The 24,823-nt window shown below is 42.0% G+C and overlaps 2 protein-coding genes across 4 annotated transcripts in view; one reads left to right on the top strand and one right to left on the bottom strand.

Moving 5' to 3' along the window:
• LOC127963186 (rhodopsin-like) overlaps positions 1-748 on the top strand; it is a 5,458-nt gene extending 4,710 nt beyond the window's left edge. Inside the window, exon 5 of the mRNA XM_052562953.1 lies at positions 58-748. Within this exon, the coding sequence (XP_052418913.1) occupies positions 58-186 (129 nt within the window). The 3' untranslated portion in view covers positions 187-748. The remainder of the gene's footprint in view (positions 1-57) is intronic.
• Positions 749-861: 113 nt separating this feature from the next.
• The window catches only part of plxnd1 (plexin D1), a 62,632-nt gene continuing 38,670 nt past the window's right edge, over positions 862-24,823 (bottom strand). Inside the window, exons 15-36 of one of the 3 annotated variants that reach the window (XM_052562866.1) lie at positions 24,068-24,207; positions 23,803-23,982; positions 23,018-23,102; positions 22,649-22,915; positions 21,388-21,537; positions 17,495-17,612; positions 17,273-17,380; positions 15,367-15,479; positions 14,121-14,225; positions 13,495-13,625; positions 12,952-13,150; positions 12,719-12,865; positions 12,478-12,634; positions 10,370-10,473; positions 10,015-10,078; positions 9,872-9,906; positions 9,189-9,293; positions 8,645-8,808; positions 8,209-8,356; positions 7,483-7,623; positions 7,154-7,228; positions 862-1,612 (exon numbers count right to left, since the gene is read on the bottom strand). In XM_052562866.1, coding sequence (XP_052418826.1) covers positions 1,496-1,612; positions 7,154-7,228; positions 7,483-7,623; positions 8,209-8,356; positions 8,645-8,808; positions 9,189-9,293; positions 9,872-9,906; positions 10,015-10,078; positions 10,370-10,473; positions 12,478-12,634; positions 12,719-12,865; positions 12,952-13,150; positions 13,495-13,625; positions 14,121-14,225; positions 15,367-15,479; positions 17,273-17,380; positions 17,495-17,612; positions 21,388-21,537; positions 22,649-22,915; positions 23,018-23,102; positions 23,803-23,982; positions 24,068-24,207 — 2,853 coding nt within the window. In that variant the 3' untranslated portion in view covers positions 862-1,495. The other 2 variants (XM_052562867.1, XM_052562868.1) reach the window with 2 other exon arrangements.

Here is a 24,823-nt window from a genome sequence, read left to right as displayed (position 1 = left end):
CAGAGTTGGCACTGATGTCTGCTGTATATAATCCTGGATGTGTTTGCATTGGCTCAGTTCAGGAACTGCATGCTCACTACGGTCTGCTGTGGAAAGAACCCGTTTGGTGAGGAGGAGACCAGCATGATGGCCTCCAGTAAGACTCAGTCCTCGGTGGTCTCGTCCAGTCAGGTGGCTCCCGCCTGACCGACAGCTGGATAAATCCACCCAGCAGTCTCCTACAGGTCAAACATGTCAGTCCACATCTACCCAGTTTCCACTCATCCAGCCAACAACTACATCTACTACTTCACTCATTTCTGCCCTTGAATCTTACATGTTTTGTAAAAACTGGCCAACCGGATCTCTGTAGTTATAGTGTATAGTATTTGTACTGCATGTGATTATGTATTTACGTGGAAAATACTTGCTGTTTAGTAACTTGAGGGCATCTCTATGGATTTATCTCAACAGCTGCTCCATTGCTTCTGCCTGATACTCCATCTGTTAAAATGAATTTTAAGCTATAGTCAGTTACGGTTTTGTAAAGTTCTGATTTTCAAAGGATAACCTTATGTATGTTATTGTTCGGAGTCTATGTGCTGTTTCTTTAGAAAGTTTTATGTTGACAAGAGTTGAGACTGAGTGCTGGAGCCAGAAGAGACCTCAGGAGATTCACCACACACCCAGCGAAACTATTCTCTGAACGTTTAGATGTAAATGTTGTCTGTCTAAATGAATAAATGAATATGTTAATGTATAAGACATGAATTTGATTACAAAATATAGAGACAAAGCAGAAATAAAGGGCTCATGTAAAACTAAAAAATGTTTACAAAAATGTGCAGGGATGTGAAAAAGAACTGGGAACGTTACACAATGTTTTAGCAAAGTTTGTCTTTATTGATAAAATGTCCCTCTTTCTCCAGAAAAATTAAACATTTCCAGCAGAATATCTACAAAAATTATGCACACGCTTTGGTTTGGACCTAAAGAATGACCCAAACCCTTCAAATAATAATAATAATCATAAAAATGCAACTCTCATTCAAGCCTATTATATGTTTATCATATAGTAAATTTAAGTCCAAGGCATCGTGGAATTAAACTGGACTGCCGTTGAACAGCGCAGGCACAAATATCCCATCAGAGAAACATAATTCATTCAACACTATGAAATCATCATACAGCTATAAATATTGCTATGGAGAAGGTCTTGTATAATCCAGTGCATAAGTGGCTCTCCCCAAGCGTGGGGTCAGTGCGTCACATGACCACAGGGCCTCAGGACCCCGGAGTACACAATTAATAAAACAAACTCATAGTTCAAGGTCAATAGTTGAACACTTTAGTGACTGAAAAACAACAAACTGATCATAGCAAGAACATTATGGACATTTCCCCCTCACTCCACTTGACTATCCATACTGCTTCAGTAAATGTGGGACAGTTTTGATCAGATATGGACATCAGGGCTTCTGTCCTTTGAGGCGGCGGTCAGGGGATGAATGTGGGCTCAGGCCTCACTGCAGCACTCATAGATGTTGTCTTCCACCAGCGCAATGACCTGCTCGAACTTCTGCTGCAGCTGAGTGCGTCGAGCCGTCGGGCTGGAGTCCAGCGCGCTCACCACCTGAGACACACACACACACACACACACACACACACACATTATCAGTTCATTTGAAGTCTTTTCATATCAAAGGTATTCTGACATCAGTTAGAGGAGATAGGACTATGACAGGATTCGACCATGCATGAGTCTCTGTGAGTCTGTGTTCACACTGCTCACACTGAACACATTAAAGAGCCACACAGATGGGAAATCAAAACTGACCTGTATTACAGTGTATGATGTAGCTGTCCATCAGTGTAAACAATGTGCAAAGTAATTAAACCAAAAAGTACACGATTTATAAAGTTATTGGCTTCTAAAGTAAGGAGTCGACTCTGAATCGTTGAAACGAGTCGTTATAGATTTCAAATCTTTTGCCCATCTCTATGTACGTCACTAGGAGCACTGTGCATAATAATCTCCGCCTACCGTCTTGAGAGAAACTGACCTCTGACCTGCCCCCCCCCCCCCCCCCACACACACACACAGATGCTCTGGTTGGTGTGAGAGCATCATGTCGAGGAGACAGTGTGTTTTTAATTGTAAAGGCAAGTTTGTTTTATTTTCACTGCTAAAGAATGAAGATCAGAAGAACCAATGGCTAAAATCCATTTTCACCACAATACCAGAGCAGTACAACAAATCCCTTTTGTTGTGTTCACAACATTTCACTGATGACTGCTTTTCTAATCTCGGTGAGTACAGCGGGATTTTCAAAGCGTTTGGCCATAAAAGAGGGTTCATTACCAACTTTATTTAGACCAACAAGCATCTCCGAATCACAACGCGAAGTATGATTATGAAGTTATGTGTCTGTTTTCTCCCGAGCGTCTTATCAGTATGTGTGCTGTCTGCGCTGATCTTCATGTACAAACACGTCATTAAAATGAAGTGTAACTCCGTGAATACTCAACGAAGAGACATGAGAGAGATATCTATAGAAATCTTGACGTGTCTACTTTAAAAACTAAACAAGTGCTGCCGAAAACAGATATTCTGTGATGAAGTAATCCATATGAAAACAACGCGATGTCTGTTTTTCACGTCTCCCTTCATTATATCTAATGTGACCACGCCCCCGCGCTGAACACGCTATTCAGATTCAAACTGAAGCGCGCGGCTTGAATACGGAACAACCAATCAAAACTGACTATGTTAGTTGACCAATCAGAACACAGTATGCTACCGAAAGGTGGGGTTTAAGGAAACTGAATCTTTTGAACAGCTTCGCGCTAACCGTTTGGGGATCTCTGAGAATTGAGGTAATTTTAAAATGATATTTAGACAAAATGACAATGTTTTTTAACCTTGGATGGATTTAAACCTGTTGTACAGGACTTATAAACAGTGATAGGAAGCTTAGAATTTTCATCTTACTGGCTCTTTAATAGAATATTTTGTAACATGGGCCGACACTGAAAATGTCACTTTTACAAAGTAAATCATTAAATGTCATTGGAGATGCACTGATCACAGCCTCAAACTGCCAAAGTTCACAAAATAATTCCTATCAGTTTATTTGCTTTAATATACAGCAGCTACGGCGTTCAGAGCTGCAGTGCTGTAGTACTCCAGTACAAACTCAACTCTGACACCATATTTTCTAGGACTGGTTGAGACCGGCTCATTCAAGTTCAGGCCGAAGTGAAATGCTCCTGAAAACATGGCGTTGGACTGTAGCCAAGGACTAAAACTGTAGAATTTCAGCTGGCTGTATTCCAGTGCACACTATATATCCATCTCATTTTTGCCATAATAGTGAGTGTGGCTATTTGTCTTTTTTTATGGGACTGGCTTCTGGTGTCATCCATGTCCAGCTATTTTTAGCTCTACAAATCAACTCATTTTGTTGCTTGATAATGCAAATTGGTGCGTCTTACCTTTTTATTTTAATGTATTATCTTTATTATGAACACACAGGTTTACTGTGTGACACTGTATTGGGGGAGGGGTTTGGGGCGTGGCCACAGTAGTCTGTTGAGTTTGGGGCGTGGCTAATGTAGCAGGATGACTGTTGAACATGGCTGACGTGGTGCATGAGAAAAGGAATACAGATTCAGTGCACAGAACTCAAAATTCAAAGATTTGCCAAATTATGCAGAGACAGACAATGTGGAAAACAAGGTTAAACACTGGCAGTGTTTTTACAAGATGGAGGAATTAGATGGACCTTTTGGAATTCAATAGAGTCAACAACAGAGTTTCTTCTTGACATGCAAGTTAAACTCGTGTGAGCTCTTTACTATCAAGCCCCAATTAAAATAGTAAGATACTGTAAGATAAGGTTAAACAAAGGTTTGATGAGTCAAAGGGGAATTTGCTAAGGCTGTTTGAAAATATGCTTTATTCTTGTAGTTTTGCTAGACGTCATTAGGCAGGAACTGCATACTTCAGTTGTAAATAAAAAAGAAAAAAAAAATCCCAGTTCTTTAAACAGCAAGAAAGAGAAAGTATTTCAACAATATGGCTCCTTCACACTCATGCAGTGCTCTGCAATAATAATCAGCATTGTTTTGCAAACCCCCATGCGATTGCACTTTCATGTCAAATGAGCCCTATTCAGAACACAGCTGTCAGCAGAAACGAGTTCAATCACAGCTCAAGAATGGACCTTCATCTGTCCAGGGCACCTGCATCCTGCTGCTGGCATGCTCACACATGCTCTCTCACACACACACACACACACACACACACATGCTCACACACGCGCTCACACATGCTCACACACACACACACACACACACACACACACACATGCTCACACACGCGCTCACACATGCTCGCTCACACACACACACACACACACACACATGCTCACACACACGCTCACACCCACACACACACACACACACACATATGCTCACACACGCGCTCACACATGCTCGCTCACACACACACACACACACACACACATGCTCACACACACGCTCACACCCACACACACACACACACACACATATGCTCACACACGCGCTCACACATGCTCTCTCTCACACACACACACACACACACACACACACATGCTCGCTCACACATGCTCACACGCACACACACACACACACACACACACACACACACACGCTCACACATGCTCATATATGCTCACACACACTTATAACACGCTTACACAATCACATATGCTTACACACACTTATGTACACTCACACAACCTTATGCACACTCATGCTTACACAAACATGCGCTTACACATGCTCACACACTCACACTCACCATTACATGTAAGTTGTAACTAGTTACTCCCCAACATTCAGACACGCTTACACTAACACATGGTTACACACACTCACACACTTCCACAAACTCACACACGCTTACATTCACACAGGGTTTCTGCAGGATTTTTAAGCTCAAGACTTTTTAAGACCTGCACAATTAAAATAATACTAATTGCGCTGATATCGTAAGGACTACCGTGGACAGCTGACCCCTGAATATTTAGCTATTCTTCATATTCTGTGTGGTCAGATAACAGAAGTTAACAGAAGTTAATTAAAAATTAAAAGATTTATGGGCATTTTTACCTTTAAGATTTTTATTTTTTTTTCTAAAACTGTGCACCATCTTTTTAGTCAAATTCTTGCATTTGGTTTGTTACCAAGTAAATTAAATCAGTATCAAGAAAATGTATCGTTGCAATGCAGAGGAAACACAGAAGCTGCATTAGAAGTGCAGTCTAGACGCATTTACACACTGTTTAAAGCAGCTCAGAGGGACATTACATACTTTAACCTGCAATTACAAATGCATAAATACGGTTTTGATATTTTAAATGTTTAACATTTTTTAAAGGTGCCATAGATTCTATAAGGTGTTTATACACATTTGTGTGGCCGCAGTGTGTGAATACAACCAGCCTAGGATGGTAATATCCACTCACTCATTGTTTTATATTCCCAATAATTCATAAACAGTCTCTCCACTTGAGCAGCTCCAGGTTTCTCAGTACTATGATGACATAGTCAGTGAAAGTCCCGCCCATTTGTGACGCTCTCTGCCCTATTAGCATAAACACAGCCCAGAGTGAGATGCAGCAGTCCATCATTACTGTTCTCTGCTGTAGCTGCTGGAGAAACAGTGTCAGCCCCAAAGAGCCATTAAAAGTGCTGTGTGTTGGGATGAACCACTGAACATAGGAGTCTCCACAGACCGCTGTGGACACAGTGGTTACATTTCATGCCACAGAGCTCCTGAAGCTCTGCCAGGGTTGCCAGGTTTTCACAACAAAACCTGCCCAATTGCTACTCAAAACTAGCCCTTATCACATTTCTAGGGGGATCCCCCAGTATAAATCATTTTCCGGTGGGGTTAAATTAGCATTTTAGGGGCTAAATATCATGTTATTGGGCTCGCTTTAACCCGCGGGTAAACCGCAGACTTGGCAACACTGACTGCTCTGCACTCTTAGAAAAGGGAGATGGGAGCAGCAGATCATTTTCATTTAAAGGGGACATACACAGAAACAGAGCGTTTTGGCTAATACCCTAAAAGTGGCCATTTCAACAAGCTATAAACAAATCTATGTAGGGTATTTTGAGATAAAACTTCATATACAATCTCTCTGGGGACATCAGAGAACAATTAAAAATATTGTATCAATGCATTCTATGGCACCTTTATAAATTGAAAGGGTACCTTAAACGTGAAATTTTCATGATTTTTGTAGGCGAAAGAGCAAAAACAGGAAATATGGTGTCTAAAACGTAAGTCTGTTAATATTAACTACATGTTTATTGAATGGTTGTATAAAATCAAGATCACATTTGTAATCATGCTAACTGTTGAAGAAAGAAAAAACAGCATTCCTCGTGTGATACTGACTATATGAAATTATATAAATATTTACATTTTCTGCCCCATATCTTAAATTATGTGATAATTCTAAACTCACTTTAATAGACTGATTCATGCAGTGAAAGAACGCACTCTCAATGTGCACGAGCACTAGTCTAACCTACTAGACTTCATCACGATATACACGATGTACACCTCTGTAGGTGTGTTTTGTGTTTGCTTTTCATGATATACTCATAATATCAAATCGGTCATCATTAAAACAACAATTACGATATTGTCGCAGACCATATATATTCATTCACCCCAATGTTTCGATATTTATACTGCATTGTCTTTTTATTGATCCACTAGTTCACATTTAAAGCTCTTTGTGTTTGCAGGGTGAAAACATGGGTTGATTATCGCATTGGTCTGAACTCGAACACAAAACAACGGTTGTGTTGAAAACGCTCATTCATTCACCGTTTCCGTGGTAACAGCAGAACACAGAGCAGCGCAGACTTTGAATGTGCAGTGCATCGATTAATCGTCACATTCAGCCTTAACGCAATTCTGCTAATTCACTCCCCAAATTTAAGACATCTTGAAATCATAATTAAGACTTTCTTGTACAATTTCAGACTTTTTAAGCCCCCCCCCCTCCCACACACACACACACACACGCTCACACACACACACTCACACACGCTCAGGACAGTTACTCCACCGCAGGTCTCAGGACACACAGCTGGAGGAGTCACTCACCTGATTGCGATATCTCTTGGCATACTTGTAGACTTCCATCACGGCCAGGTTAGTGTTGAACTCATTCCTGTATCTCTGCAGAAAAAAAACAGAAATTCTTTGTAAGTATACAAATGTATATATTTTATATGCACTTGATATTTTTGCATTCTGCCATATTTCAAATGTATAATGCAGTGATTAGAATGAATAATTGTGAACATGTACAGCTACTATAAGTAAATCCAATCTTACACTCACATAAAGCGATGTATGCCATACTACAAATCAAATCTCAACAGTGTGATTGTTTATATCATCTGGTGATCAGAAGTGTGTGCTCGGCTCACCCGGGACTCCTCGGCCAGGTGAGCATTCATTTCCTGCTCGCTCAGCGCCGCCATCTCCTGAATCTGCTGGTAGTAACACTGCACTCGCTTCTTATACTCCGGGATCTCTTTGGCATACAGCAGTTTATTGGTGGGAGAATCCTGTAATAAAGAAACAGTCGATCAGACGCAGATGTGTATGAAGATTGTATGTACTCTGGATCGGAGAGATTATAATGAGTCATTAATGACCAAGACTCTTTTCAGATCAGCCAGGGGTATATTATCCCAAATATATTCAAATCAAATCTGCTGTAATCCTTTTTTTTTTTTTTTGGTTTAGACTATATTAATTCCTGCTAAATTCACACGGTTTTGAACAGACGGCTGGTTAAGCTGAAAATGTATGTGACCTGTTTTGTTTTCTCAATTATCATGAGTTACACTATAAAGACCAAATATCTCCACATGGATAGTAATACCAGTAGATACTGAGTGTGTGTGTGTGTGTGTGTGTGTGTGTGTGTGTGTGTGTGTGAGTGTGTGTGTGTGTGTGTGTGTGTGTGAGTGTGTGTGCGTGCGTGTGTGTGTGTGTGTGTGTGTGTGTGTGAGTGTGTGTGTGTGTAAGCATGTGTGTGTGTGTGTGTGTGTGTGAGTGTGTGTGTGTGTGTGTGTGCGTGCGTGTGTGTGTGTGTGTGTGAGTGTGTGTGTGTGTGTGTGTGTGTGTGTGTGTGAGTGTGTACTTACTTTGCCCAGCTGCAGGTCAGAGAGAGAGCAGGCGTCAATAAAAGCCTGTGCGATGACAGACAGACACGCGTCCATGTGATCCGTCTTATCGATATCAAACACAAACTGAGGGTTCTTCAGGATGTTGACCCAGAAGCGCAGAGGCAAACTGTGGAGAGACACAGAGAGAACATCACAGCTAACACTCTTCTGCTCCAGCATCCTTAGATAGATCTCTCTGTAGATCACAGTAGTCAACAGCAACCCCTTTAACTTCTGCAATGTGTGCAGGGACTGAATGGATGGGAAAAAGTGCCTGGTTGCAAGGACTTGAACAGTAAGAACTTAGTGATCAACAATTACCTGACAGAGGTGGAGGGAGTTATTAGATTTCCATCAAACATGAAGGATTGTGAGCAGGACGTTTAAACCAGCTCATGGTTCTGTGCATCCGTACCTGTTGGTCTTCCAGATGTGTAACGTGTCGGGGTCGGTTATGCCACGCTTGTCCGCCTGTTCTTCTAGAAAGTCAAAGAAGTATTTGACAGCTAGCGGTGGTTTCTCTGGAGGAATGCTGAGGATGGCTTGAAACAGATCGTCCAGGAACTTCTGCAGGGTTCCCTGTGCAGCACAAACACAATCACAATCAATCCATCATCTTCTGTCTTCATGACCTCTTCCCAACATCTACTGTCCCTCTGTGCAGTGTAGTGTGAGTCTATGTTTGCAATGTCATGATGATGTGTCAGACTGAGCAAGCGCTGGGTGATATCCTGCTGCATCTGGACAGACCAGAGACTTGCACAACAATCTGTAGACATGGGTCAGCTTCTGCACTCAATTAACCCCGTGTTCCTGCTACAGACTGAGACACAGAACCGTATATACAGACATAGCAGTGTACTGTCTTTGTGTTTTCCATGTTTTATATCATATTTTTATTTTACTTCTATTGTCTGTAGCTATGCTTCCATTTTCTGGAGTCATGAGTGGAGCGTTACCTTAGTGGAGAGCAGTCGTGTCAGGTAGATCTCAGGTAACACCTTCTTCCTGTGACTGTGTCTGTGGGACTTCCTGCTCTCTGTCAGCTCGTCGTGTGGCAGCACCTGCAGTCAAACCACAGCATCGAGCCGTTACCCATGAATCATCAGTCCACCAGCTCAATCTAACACATTCGGACTCAAGTGACCTAAGCTCTTCTGCTCACAGTTCTGGGAAGTGCTTCTGCTGTAATTCCTCACATGCTATTTCCTAATTTAATCAGTGCTTTAGGCCAGTTATTAATCGTTTCCCATGAACACTGTTTGAGAGACCCAACTGATATCACCTTTCAGATCATTCTCTGTTGCTTTGCCAAGAAATGTTTTATCATGGCAATTACGTCACCTGTTTTTCTCCCTCAGCTGTGAAGTTGTGAAACTGGAGGCCAAACCTCACAGTGTAAATGAGGGAGGTGATTGCACAGATTTGAAGGCTCTGACGATCTGTCTTTGTCTAGAGAGAGTGTTGACCAGAGTTTATAAGACTAACTCCTGTTACTGTATAAGAGCCGGTGAAGAATGTGGTGACCATGATAAAATCAGCTTACAACAGCGAGTTTGAGCAGATCACTGGTCAGTTATGATTCTTGATTATCAGTATGATGACCGAACTCATGTGAAAACTGAGATGTCAGCGCACTCACCAGATGAACATACTTGTCTGTGTCCAGATCTTTCACTGTGAAGCAACAGAAAGAAAGGTTGATTGAAAAGACGTAAGCAGCACCAGGAGCTTGTACCTGAGTTTGTAGGATATGATGTGTATGTGAGGTCATGTGATCCTCACCTCGGCCCAGTGTGTTCTCTCTCTTGTCCTTCATGCTCATGGCCAGTGACGCTCCATCTGGGATCTGCAAGAGACAGGTCAGAGGTCATTAGAGTGATGCGCACTGTGCTATTCTCTGGGTCACACTGCCAGCGTTTCATGGAAGGGCTGATGTAGGCTCGATATCCATGGGTTCCATTTTGGCTCTGTGTGAATTAGCCAGTTTCTTGCACTAATGTGGGGGAAAATCTTCTGAATTTAGAGTATATTTAAATATGGTCAAAATGCCTCAAGAGTCATGGCAGATAAAGGCATTATCAATTCAGACAAAATATGAATCAAATTAACTCACTCACACACACACACACACACTCACCTGATAGTGGAAGACGGTGTTGAGTTTTTTCCTGCCGTCCTCCATGACAGACGAGTCATCCAGATCCTGCAGGATTCTGCTGCTGCGGCCCACTGGGAACCACTCTGAGCGGCACAGACCAATCACAGTGAGCCAGTGTTGGGGGTAACACATTACAAGTAACACAAGTTACGTAATCAGATTACTTTTTTTCAAGTAATTAGCAAAGTAATGGATTACTTTTTTATTAACAAGAAAAATAATTTTTGTTTTTCAAAAAAGTAACGGCAGTAACCTAGTTTTCTCATTTATTGACTGACATATTGGGAGAAATCAGAAGTACAGACGCGGTGCGTGCACTGTGTGAACATGATGTAGTTCTAGACTATGAATGTGCATCAATTCATCCCACTCGCAAAAAAAAAAAAAAAAAAAAAAAAAAAAAAAAAAATTAGTATTTATCAAAATGAATTAAAACATTGAAATAATTAAATATATTAACACAAATGTATTAAATCCCTTTGCTGATCCAGTTCAACCATACTAATAAACGAGATGACTTTAGATAAACTAACATCTGGGTCTCACTGTTTTCTTAATGCTGCAGAGTGTTAAACCATGTTCTCATGTGTTCCACTTTACAGACGTGGATTTACTTTTCCTTCAGCCTGAGGTTCATTCATTACACTTTTCGGTGTGAAAGGGCTTTTACATTTGCTATAAAAAGAACTTGTTATATTAAAAACAATCAAGCCCTGTTCATGTGTAAAAAGTAGTGCAAAAGTAATGCATCGTATTACTTTCCATAAAACGTAACTAAGTAACGTCATAAGTTACTTTTTTAGGAAGGAACGCAATATTTAAATGCATTACTTTTAAAAGTAACTTTCCCCGACACTGGTGAGCATTCATTCAGAAAACAGCACAATTCCCTTCATAAACTGACATTAATCACATTACTCCTGAATACACATCTTTTTCATATTAAAACAAATGCATTTACATATTTAAAGCTGCAGTCCGTATGTTTCGCCTCTTTGTCGCCATCTGTGTTCGAAACCTGCAATTGTCGTTATACGCAGAGTTATTTTCATTACGTGGGTTGTGTGCCGGCATGATTATCAATGACGTTTAACACCTGGCGACTAAACAAAGGGTGCAAATGTGAGCGTGTACACCGACGCGCAAAACACCAGTTGTAGAAGCGTCATTTAAAAAAAAAACTTGTTTTTGTTGGTTTGACGAGCTGCATTAAAAACTGGCCGACCAATGATATTGGTGCTTTTGTTCACGTGCCTACAGCTGCTGAAGTTATAGTAAAACATGACTTGGTGGCGCTCAAGCACAAAACGTTCTTGCCAAGCACACTTGATGCCTTCTGATGAAGAGTCCGTAGACCAGAAGATGCATCGAGGTGACATGAATGTAGAGCTTGATGACAAACGTGACAGCGACTACAAAAATCTCGATTAGAGACAACTGTTATTGGAGAGGAATTGCAGATCAAATAGGATTCGATGTGTACTGGGGTTTTTTCATTAAGCATCTAATGTCAGGGATTGAATTTGCTCATCGCCAGTGAAAATCGATTGGGTAAGAACACACAAGACACGTTGAAAAACGTCTTGAAAAACGCTGGCGATAAGCGTGCTCGATAATCATCCCAGTGTGCTCGAGGCTTAAATCTAACGATCACTTAGCTCAAATCACACCAAACCGTGCATATTACTATTACTTTTATACATTATGTGACTATGTGTTTGTAGTGTGTATACGGTTATCAATATACTACTGGTGACTACGGGGAAATCTCCAGTTGTCACTGATGACGGTCATATGAATCTTTCTGGATTGCAAATAATGAGTAGTGACTCTTAGTCGGTTTTGTTGTTTTGACACATTTACTGATGGACCCATATTTGAATGATCAAATGATCTTCTGAGTCAAATTTCTCAACATCTCACACAACACAGAAGAACAGGAGCTGTATGGAAGCAGACACATGAATAAAAATGTACCTTTTCATCCTCATATCTGACTTGAGTTTGTAATATCTACCCTGTTCTGATTCGTAACCAGCCTGTCTGCTGTGAACAGATTGATTTAACCATGCTCGGAGATTCTTTACCCAGATCAACATCCTCTTCTCGAGGCCACTGTGAGAAGGGCAGGTTCTTGTAAAAGGCCTCTAGTATCTTCTCCTTCAGTTGACCGATGGTGTCCGTGTTCATCACACGCACGATCACTGAGTCCATACCGAAGCCCTGGAAGGAGACGTTGATGTTCTGGAAGGCAGACAGAGGAGATAAGAGGCCAGAAATGGGCATTTCACAGCTGGAAAGACAGGTCTGTCGTGTGTTGGAGCTCACCTGTGGTTTGGCTTCGATGTTTTCTCGCAGGAGCCACTCCTCGTTGAGTGTGTAGCGTGCCTTCCCCGTGATGGCGTCGATCGAGCCCTTGTTGATCTGCTGCTTGATGGCACACAGCAGCAGGAAGAACGGCTCTCCGACCGTCTCCTGAGGATGCGAGAGAAAGGGCAGCTTATGAGCAGACTCAGAACTGAAGCCAGACACTACAATCAGCTGCTGAACTCTTCACAAACCTTAAGGTAGCTGTACATGCAGATGGACATCCAGTTGGTGAGCATCTTCTCCACCACGGACTCGGTCCGCCGGAGCATCAGTTTGGGGTTTTTGGAGGCTGAAGCGTCGATCAGATCCACTAGCAACTCCTTCATGATGCTGGTGTAGTACTCCAGTTTACCATGGAGGGCAATGGTGAGCAGAGAGGCCAGATTGCACCTAAACATCAAGGAAAGATCATGGACACATCATGAGACACGTTCACACTGACGGCGGCGTGGACAAAGACGAGGTCCTGCTGATGGATAACTGCACACAGAGGAAGCAACCCTCACAGAATCACCACGACTCGTGCCATGGATTCTCTGGTGCTCTTCAGAAACGAGGCCCTGGGCGGTTTCTTCAGAGGATATAAACTTTCTTGATGTGCATTACATGTTCTTAAGATCAGTGCACTGGTTTCTGGGTTCGAGTCTTCACAGAAGTGCTGTCAGACTGTCGCAGGAGCGCTGGGATGTGCTCGGATCCTGTCATTGTTCTCGCTTGTGTTTCTCTGTACTCACCTGTCTCTTACGGCAAAGTCTTTCTGCTGCTCCAGCGCATGAACGAAGGTGACCAGGAAGTGTTTGTTGTTGAGAAGAGTGGAAAACAGCGTGATTCCCTCCTCCAGGTTCGGCCGCACACTGTTAGACGACTTACACAGAGAGGAGAGACACGTAATACAGGATAAAGCATTGATTTCCAAACTGGTGGGTCATAAAGTGCATTAACATGTTCACACACTACATGACGCCCTTATACATTCTTGTTTGGCCTTCATGCAATTCTGTAATAGCGATTTTTGACAAATCAACTCTTCATCTTACAAAACACCCCATTGTACAATACTGCACATGGGAATCACCACAATCATTTTCCAACTGTGCAACAACTCTTCAAACATTATGAAACTCACAGCGACCCAGTAAAATAATCTCAGCTAAAAGAAAAACAAATGAAAAGAAAGAAAGAAAGAAAGAAAGGCTGCTGACAGGAAACGAGAGCTTCCTCAGAAGAAGGAAAAGAACAGGGTTATGGTCAGAGGTGACTGCTGAATCTCTGCTTCATTGCAAACACACAGAAGCTCCACGAGCGGTGGTTTAATGAGTGGTCAGAGAGGTTTCTGGACACTGATGGTAGCTGGTCTCACCTGCCAGTCCTGCAGCAGAGGATGAGTCTCAGACAGAGCTCGTGGACCCAGAGGATCGTTCTCATACACCGGCTGGACCAGACTCCTCTCGTAGTCAGAGCACATCTGCACACACACACACACACACACACACACACAGTGAGCTCACAGTAAAACTCTGTTAACAGCAAACACACACAGAATTCCCCTAAACACAGTCTATTGTGTCAGTGCGCTGGAGGGAGTGTTCAGGAGTTTCTTGTCTTTCTGCCCAGTATTGTGCAGACACTAAAACTGGAAAAGTGCTACATCTGCGGTTTTCACTGGAGAACAAATATAGGGGACGAGGAGAGTACTGCATCTGCCCTGGCTGGAGACTTTAACTCTCTAGTAAACTACAAATCAACTCTAAACACAAACCCTTAAATCCAGTGTCTTCAATAAGAACATGCCACTTCTGCACACTTCAAGCACAATCTAGAGAAATATGTGCTGTTTAAAGAAATCAAGGCCTTCTAAGCATTTTTTGCAATGATTTTCACCATTTGCCCTGACAGTGATATGTAGCATGACTGAAGGATTCAGCAGATGTATGACGTCACATGAACTACATCATCCACCAGCATCGGGTGGAAAGTGTAACAATATCCAGTCTGTGATAATTATACTAATCATCTGATGTTCTGCTTGTGCTACTGTCTTTAAAATAAACATCACTTGGCTTGATAATGTAAGCATTTCTGCATTTAAATTAGTGTTGTCAAATTATTAATCACAATTTATCGTATGCAAAATAAAAGTTTTTGTTCATGTAATATATATGTGTGTTTGTCTATATTTATTAGCTATATATAAATACACACACATGCACATATTTATTTAAGAGAAATATGCTGTTTATATATTAAATATATTTATATATTACATAAATTACATGAACATAAATATATTCATGTAAATATTTTCTAAATATATACTGTATATGTGTTTACATAATAAATCTATACAGTACCCACACATATATTATGTAAGCAAAAACGTTTTTTATTTTTTTTTTTTTTTATTTAATCACGATTAGTCGTTTGTCAGCACTAATTTAAATGTGACAGATATATATAGTTATGGGCACGGTGTGTTACTGCTTGGACATCACTGAGCATCTGTTTCAGCTCATCACACATCACACAGAGTCAGTGTTTCCTGAGCATCTCGTGTTTCCCATCATTCAGCTGTAACTGCTGTGCCCTGCTGTGTGCAGTGACCAGACCTTGGGGAAGAAGGTGCGCGTGACGAACTGCTTGTACTCCAGGAAGGGGATTCCCTGTGTGCGGCCCAGCTCTTTGGTCAGGTCCGTCATATCAGTCTGCAGCTCCGCAAAACCTGACACACACAAACACACGGCTGACCAAATCACTCACATCAACCCCAGCACAAAAACCTGCTCCTCATTTCAGGCATGAACACACTTTCCCGTTGAAGATTTGACTTTGCCATCTGAAAGAGGATAAGGGCATTCTCACACTGTTGTTGAGCTTCAGCTCTCAAACTCTCATTCTGTGAGACAATATCAGGATTTATAGTGTTGATATGAAGCAGCTACTGTAGTTTTAAAATGGCCGTACACACACATACACACACACACACACAGAGAGAGAGAGACTCACACAAACTGTATTCTCTATCCCCTCACACACAATTACAGGCATTCGTTGAATAAAAAAAAACCTGATAAACTATGTTTATGTTGTAATAACCATGTCATTATACACGGTTGTATAACACAAACCAGAAAACACACACATCATGTATGTGAAGCAGTGGTTTGTGGTGAGAGGTCAGACTCTGATTCTGGATCTAGCGCTGTATCTGTGTGTGTGTGTGTGTGTGTGTGTGTGTGTGTGTGTGAGTGTGAGTGTGAGTGTGTGTGTGTGTGTGTGTGTGTGGGCATGTTTTTGTATCATATCAGGACACAACTCTGTATAATGACATGGGTATGACACAGGTATTACAAGGAGAGGGTGACTTATGAGCACATAACCCATGTCCCCATTTTTCAAAACACTTATAAATCATACAGAATGAGTTTTTTTGAGAAAGTACGTGCGTGTGTGTGTGTGTCTCTCAGTGTGTGTGTGTGTCTCTGTGTGTGTCTCTCAGTGTGTGTGTGTGTGGTCAGTTCTCCACTGATCTGACAGCAGCGCTGCTCATCTGTCTCCAGTCTTCAGGACACGAGTGGAGCTGATATCAGATCAGTCCTGCTGGGATAACAGGAAGTGAGACATCCTCTTATTGTTTCAAGACAGGATGTTTGTGTGTGTTCAGGCAAACTCAATTATCATGGAAACCAAGAATGAAACAGCAGGAAAGGAGAAGCAGTGAGGGAGACGGAGAGATGTTGAGCTCCTCTGAGTCACACACACACAAACACCCCCAACTACAAGAACAATCACACACTTCAACCCAACTCAAGTGTGTTTACTGCTCCAACTGGACATGCTGTTCACCACAGATTCACATGGTCACACTTCATTACTGTTCAAACAGATGTTCTGATTAAAGTCTTCACAGGACACAATGTCATATCCAGAAGTAAACAAACAGTTCCAACCTGCATGACTGTCTTTCCTCAGAACATAAACATAAACATGAACCAGAAAGGGCAAAAACAACATTAGGGTCTTAGGAATATCTGTGAGCATGAATGAGCCGCTGTGGAGGACAGGTCAGTTGGAGTCTGTTATTTGTGGTGATGTTATTGTGTGTGCCAAGGGTTTCAATGTGTATGCAATGTAAAGCCACTCTGAATGAAAGCTACTCTGTAGCATAGACTGTTCATTTTATACAGATGTTCATGTTAACTAGGAGAAAGAAAGCCATGTGGAGCAACGAGGACGTGAAGGAGCGCAGACAGAGACGGATGAAATATCTATCCAGATCCTGTCTACACAACTGGGAGACTAAAGGACAGGGGCGAGTAACAACACTGATTTATGACACACTCTGAGTGTGTGATCATTTCCTGCTGTCAGGCTCACACACGAACATAAACACACACATCACATGATCTTTAAGAGTGTGTGAGAGATGTGTGCTGATCCACTGGGATTAAAACTGACAGTCCATCACTGCAGAGAGAGAAAGAGTGTGTGTGTGTGTGTGTGTGTGTGTGTTACCTTTGCGTATCTCCTCACGGATCTGTGACTCCATCTCCTCCATCTGTAACAGAGTCTTCTGCCAATACCTCTCTGCCCTGCGGCTCTTAGTGCAGTAAACCACCAGCGCTGCACACACACACACAGAACAGTCCAGGGGATCAGTAATGGAGCAGCTTCTCTTCTGCGGATCTGAACTCTCTCGCTATCTGACTGATGAGTGATGTCTGAGGAGAGACGTACCCACAGTGCACAGCAGCAGCAGCACACAGCACACCACGATGGAGACGATGATGGCCAGCTCGCTGCCTCCACCCATCTGCACCAACGCTATCACCTTCACGAAGTGACCCACATGCACCTGAAACACACATCACATCACACTCAACTCACTCAGCTACAGGGGGCGGATCTCAGCTGTGTGAATCTGATGAAACTCAGTCTGTGTCAGTCTGGGTGAGGTATGATGCTCTGTTCACTGTATGGAGGAGAGATCCTTTACATGATCTGATTCATATAGACATGGAGTAAATGATGGCAGACTTGCATGTTTTGCAGTCACTGTCCATTAGTCCTGTTAATAAAACTGTCAGTCTGTACATCTAGCCTGAACACAGTGCATGAGTACAGCGGTCCTCTCGTTCCCATCAAACAGCGTTCCTCAGGACAAAGTGCTCTGGATGCTTGACTGGGCCTCAAGACTTTCCTACAATCAAGAGGTTTGTTTGACGTGTTTCTTCAGACGTTCAGTGCTCGCTCTGCTCCATTAACGTGTTAAATATAGCTTCTGCTGTTTCAGAGTCAGACCAAACGAAGAGCGGGGGATTTCACTGGTGATGTGAGGGCTTGATTAATGCTTGTTTTGGTGTCTGGTCCAGCACATTCCAGTCGCTGATCCGGCGGATAGCGTGATTAGCGTCAGACACAGCGCTCTGATACGGGTGATGAGGGAGTGTGTGGTGTTGTGTGTGAGGCACACATGAAGACATTCAGGGTCCAGTCACAGTCTGTAGGTCACAGTGAGGAGTGAAGATGAACCTCTGCTCTACACAGAACGAGCACTTCCTGCATCAGTGGAGCTTATCAACACACAGGACACTCATGATTAAACTACCAAAGCCTCAGGACCGTATAACGTAATTATCACCAGGAACAATCCCCTTAATGCATTTAAACATGCTTCATGATCACTTCTGTTAGATAATGTATTAAACAAATGCTGTATATGTTCAATATTAAAGTTTTACTATATTAAAGCGATAGTTCAACAAAAACGGTCATTCTGGACTAGAGCACAAATGTAGATATCTACAGTAGAAGATATCTTATGAATCTGTGCAGATCTTGGGCTTTGTTTAAATAAGTTTACACTTCTCTAACATGCGTAGATTTTGACTTTATTAAAGAGTTTGGTGATTTTACATCCGAGTTAGTTCTGGCTGCAGAAAACGTTTAATAGTTGGTGATTTTAATATCCATGTTGATAATGAAAAAGATGTATTGGGATCAGCATTTATAGACATTCTGAACTCTATTGGTGTTAGACAACATGTTTCAGGACCTACTCATTGTTGAAATCATACTCTAGATTTAATACTGTCACATGGAATTGATGTTGACAGTGTTGAAATTATGCAGCCAAGTGATGATATCTCAGATCATTATTTAGTTCTGTGCAAACTTCATATAACTGAAACTGTAAATTCTACTTCTTGTTACAAGTATCGAAGAACCATCAATTCTACCACAAAAGACTGCTTTTTAAGTTATCTTCCTGATGTATCCGAATTCCTTAGCATATCCAAAAACTCAGAACAACTTGATGATGTAACAGAAACTATGGACTCTCTCTTTTCTAGCACTTTAAATACAGTTTCTCCTTTACGCTTAAGGAAAACAGTTTGACACCATGGTATAATGAGCATACTTGCACCCTAAAGAGAGCAGCCCGAAAAATGGAGCACAGCTGGAGGAAAACAAAAACTAGAGGTATTTCGTATTGCTTGGTGGGAAAGTAACCTATCCTACAGAAAAGGGTAGGGTTTCTCTTTTAGAAGAAAACAAACATAACCCCAGGTATTTATTCAATACAGTGGCTAAATTAACGAAAAATAAAGCCTCAACAAGTGTTGACAATTCCCAACACCACAGCAGTAATGACTTTATGAACTACTTTACTTCTAAAATCGATACTATTAGAGATAAAATTGCAACCATTCAGCCGTCAGCTACAGTATCGCATCAGACAGTGCACTATAGACCCCTGAGGAACAGTTCCACTCATTCTCTACTATAGGAGAGGAAGAATTGTATAAACTTGTTAAATCATCTAAACCAACAACATGTATGTTAGACCCTATACCATCTAAGCTCCTAAAAGAGGTGCTTCCAGAAGTCATAGATCCTCTTCTGACTATTATTAATTCCTCATTGTCATTAGGATATGTCCCCAAAACCTTCAAACCGGCTGTTATTAAGCCTCTAATCAAAAAAAAAAACAAACACAAATTGACCCCAAAGAACTAGTTAATTATAGACCAATCTCAAATCTCCCTTTTCTGTCCAAGATACTAGAAAAGGTGGTATCCTCACAATTATATTTGTTGGCATTAATGGAAGTGCATTAGCATGGTTTAAATCGTACTTATATGACCGCCATCAGTTCGTAGCAGTGAATGAAGATGTATCATATCGATCACAAGTGCAGTATGGAGTACCTCAAGGCTCAGTACTAGGGCTGCTACTCTTCACGTTTTATATGTTACCCTTGGGAGATATCATCAACAAACATGTTGTTAGTTTTCACTTTTATGCTGATAATACTCAGCTCTATATCTCTTTGTGGCCCGGAGAAACATGCCAATTTGAAAATATAACGGAATGCATATTCTATATAAATCCGTGATGACGAGTAATTTCTTACTGCTAAATTCTAGAAAAAAACAAAAAACCCAGAGGTGTTAATTATAGGACCTAAAACTGTGCTTGTAATAACCTAGACCACTGTCTAAGACTTGATGGCTGCTCTGTCAATTCTTCGTCATCAGTTAGGAACCTAGGTGTGCTATTTGATCGCAATTTTTTTCTTAGAAAGCCACGTTTCTAGCATTTGTAAAACTGCATTTTTCCATCTCAAAAATATATCTAAATTACGGCCTATGCTCTCAATGTCAAATGCAGAAATGCATTTTAAATCTAGATTAAAGACCCATATCTCTAACCTGGCTTACATATAACATACTAATATGCTTTTAATATCCAAATCCGTTAAAGGATTTTTAGGCTGCATTAATTAGGTAAACCGGAACCGGAAACACTTCCCATAACACCCGATGTACTTGCTACATCATTAGAAGAATGGCATCTACGCTAATATTTGTCTGTTTCTCTCTTGTTCCGAGGTCACCGTGGCCACGAGATCCAGTCTGTGTCCAGATCAGAGGGTCACTGCAGTCACCCGGATCCAGTACGTATCCAGACCAGATGGTGGATCAGCACCTAGAAAGGACCTCTACTGCTCTGAGAGACAGCGGAGACCAGGACAACTAGAGCCCAGATACAGATCCCCTGTAAAGACCTTGTCTCAGAGGACCACCAGGACAAGACCACAGGAAACAGATGATTCTTCTGCACAATCTGACTTTGCTGCAGCCTGGAATTGAACTACTGGTTTCGTCTGGTCAGAGGAGAACTGACCCCCCCAACTGAGCCTGGTTTTTCCCAAGGTTTTTTTCTCCATTCTGTCACTGATGGAGTTTCGGTTCCTTGCCACTGTTGCCTCTGGCTTGCTTAGTTGGGGTCACTTCATCTACAGCGATATTGTTGACTTTTAAACTGAACAGAGATGACATCACTGAATTCAATGATGAACTGCCTTTAACTATCATTTTGCATTATTGACACACTGTTTTCCTAATGAATGTTGTTCAGTTGCTTTGACGCAATGTATTTTGTTTAAAGCACTGTTTAAATAAAGGTGACTTTGACTTGACTTTGTAAGTTTAAGGTGCATTCAGGTTTTTTTTTTTTTTTACACGGGGATTTGTGGCTGTATTTCCTGCTGTGTGTGTGTGTCTCAGTGAGTGTGTGTGTGTGTGTGTCTCAGTGAGTGTGTGTGTGTGTGTGTGTGGACTCACAGTGACGGGCAGCTCCCCGCTGCTGACGCTCAGGGATCTGTTGATGGTGCAGTGGAACAGCTGCTCGTTGTGGAAGGTGATGTCACAGAGGTCTGAACCAATCGTCACAGAGTATTCCTGCAGTGTCAGGTCCAGCTCACTTGGCCCTTTCTGACACACCAGAGCAAAATCACATGCAGAGCCTGTTACACTTCATGAATTTAAATATACAGATACTGTATGTGACAGAGGACATGTGATTGACAGAACGTCCTGTTGTTCATCACAGCTGTTTAGGACACAGCGTATAAATATGTTTAAATATGAACAACTAAAGGCCATGGGATAATTAGCCGCATACTTTGATAGCAAACACAGAGACACTGTCTTGATGTCGTCTTCCTTCCTTCCTTCCCAATTCTTTAGGAGAGAATGAAAATAAAACTCCCTGGCTCTTCTGTGCCTGTTAGGTACTTCCTGTCTGACCCTCAGAAACTCATAACATCCTGCCACACAGATCTGGACTTCCCCAACACTGTGTGTGTGTGTGTGTGTGTGTGTGTGTGTGTGTGTGAACAATGGTCAGATACTCTTGTCATGGCAGACCATAGGATAGGTGTGGACCATTACTATTATTCTCAGCCCTAGTGCATTTATAATTAACATTCATCGTCTATCTTGTATGGATTTGTACACTAACAGGGGCGCTGGACGAGTCAGGGCTGGTGGCGTGTGATGGGGCACACCTGATGTGAATACGCCCAATACGCCCAATCCCAATACGCCTCTACTCGGGAGACCCGTCTCTTCCCCGTGCATGCACACTAGTGTCCTCATGGGTCCAGGAAGGGTGGGTGGGTCCGCTAGAAGAAGCCGAAGAGGGGAGCGCGTGCGGCCGCCGGACTCCGCCCCTTACCTGGACCCTTCCTCCATGAACACTGCCCGACCCACACGAACCCTGCAGCACGACGAGGACACCAGATCCCCGGTTGTTTTGGACACTCTCCCCCTTTGGCCACCTTTATCCCCTGTTTTATTTAATTTTGTGTTAATAAAAGCCTCTCAGAGGGCTGAGGCCACGCCCACTGTGTATGTCGTTGGCTCCTCCCATTAAATGAAACACTGATGGAATTTCTCCAAATCTGTTTCATTGAACAAACAAACTCACGTACATCTATGTTCACCTGAAGGAGTGTATATTTTCTTTTTGTTTAATTAATAGTTCAACATGCTGTCTAGTTCTAGATGATCGACACACACACACACGCACACACACACTCACATTGATGATGAGGATGAGGGGCTCTCCAGGATGATGTTTGATGAGTTTCTCTTTGTTGGCCGTATAGAACTGTGGATCCTCCACATATTCAAAGTGAAAGGCATCAGCGTGAGGCTGCTCGTCCTCGTCTGGCCCTCGTCCTGATGGAGACGTGTCCTCTCCTCTGTACAGAACCTCGTTGAGGTAGAAGAGAGCCGTGGCCTGCTGGGATTGATTGGCGGCAGGAGACTGACAAACGATCAGAGTAGGTGACACACAGGAGCAGCTCTGCGGAAATGAGATTGGTATGAACGAGTGCACAGACTGAAACATCACACACACGGCAGCACTTCGATCTCTATCTTATAAACAAAGCATGATTTATCTCACCGTCTGTCCGACTCCAGACACCTCCATCCTGACAGACTGCACCAGATCGAAGCCGTATCCAGTGACGGAGATACTGCGACCCCCGCTGCAACACAATTACATCTTAAAACAAAGGCTTAGTATTAAGATACTAGCATACTACTGATCCTGCTGCATGTAGGCAGTATTGTGCACGGTATGCAGTATGTGAGGGATAAAGCCTTACATAGCTGTGCATTCAATTATTATTACCATGGAACGTGAAGCACATTCAAAAATGTTGATGCACAGCTAACTTTTCACATCATGAAACAATAAATAATAATAATAGATATAACAATGTATTTTAATGAATTATAGCACTTATTTTTTTAATTAATTAAAGAGAGAGAGAGAGAGATGACAGTTGTGTGTGTGTTACTTGCGTCTGTGTGTCTCTCTATAAACAATGAAGCTGAGTTTATTTGCTTCAAAAACTGTGATTTTACCACCTCGTTGCTGAGGAATATAATGTAGTGTCTAGTATCTGGGCTGATTTATGAATAAAAGTCGCAGAGCAGCGTTGAAAAGTTTCTTTATGTGCACAGTGCAATCTGTGATTTCCATCCTCTCTGTGTGTGTGTGTGTGTGTGTGTGTGTTGGGTTTTGTGTGCCGCTCAAGCAGCACATTAATATGGAACGGTGATTGAACTGACTATTTGTGCATTTAAAGGTTTTAATGCATACCTGCCAGCCAATCAGCACTGAGTGTTCAGACAGACCATGGGACAGATGTTGACTACTGCTGTCGTGTGTGTGTTCAGTACCTGAGGAAGCTTTTGTTGGGTCTGATGTGACTGATAGTAGGGTTCTTCTCGTAGGTGAATGTGAATCTGGGTGAAGTGCTGAAGCACGGCTGGCCGTCATACACCACACACACGGACACGTTCTCAGCGACGGCCGCTTCGGCTGGAGGCATCACACACTCGATGACGTCTCTAGACAGCCTGCAGAAGTGTACGGCAGATGTCATGAGGAGCAGATTTGGGTGATATATCAGTAAAACAGGAACCGCCACCAACACACGCTCACATGAAGACGGTGCAGCTCTGAGTCTGGTTGATCTTGACGTTGACAGTGGATCCAGCGTCCAGGAACTGACCACGGATGGTGAGTCTGGTTCCTCCAGCGACGGGACCCTGCCTCGGACTGAACTCCAGCAGACTGGGCTCCTGTGAAACAGAGGACAGAGAAAAACTTCTTTAACTAGGGATGCACAATAGTAGATTTCTGCCGATATTTTTCAGATCATTTTGAATGATAGCTGATGCCTATATATATATATATATATCTATATTTCCCTTAGTTTTAAAACAACAGCAAGTCTCTTCTGTGCAGAAACTATTAACTATTTGTTTTTAGTTTTGGTTATATACGAGCAGAAAGAACTAATAAACATTACTAAAGTTTTTTTTTTTTTATGAGAGAACATAGTATATAAGTTTAAAACAATCCATTTGGAAAATAATTTTTAAATATGAATGGATAAATCTGTATATAGTATAAGTGTTATAACTGTATAAGTGTATTCTTTATGCATGTACACTATAGATTCTGGCCTTTAAATCAAAACTAGGCTTTATTTATTCAGAAACACAAGTCACTATCACACTATCACGCCCTGAGCACATGTGGGCAATCCATCTTATCACAAGGCATATCAGCATGGGTTCTCAGATTGGCCGATGCTGATGTTTACATCTTAAACCATCATCGGTCGATTCCGGTAAATTCTGATGATATTGTGCATCCATACTTTAAAGTGTTGGTTCAATCCCAAACTAAGGG

Source organism: Carassius gibelio, chromosome B8 (assembly GCF_023724105.1).
Source record: "Carassius gibelio isolate Cgi1373 ecotype wild population from Czech Republic chromosome B8, carGib1.2-hapl.c, whole genome shotgun sequence".
Taxonomy (NCBI): Eukaryota; Metazoa; Chordata; class Actinopteri; order Cypriniformes; family Cyprinidae; genus Carassius; species Carassius gibelio.
The sequence above is the reverse complement of the archived record's forward strand: the minus strand, read 5'-3'. Positions and strand labels throughout refer to the sequence as shown.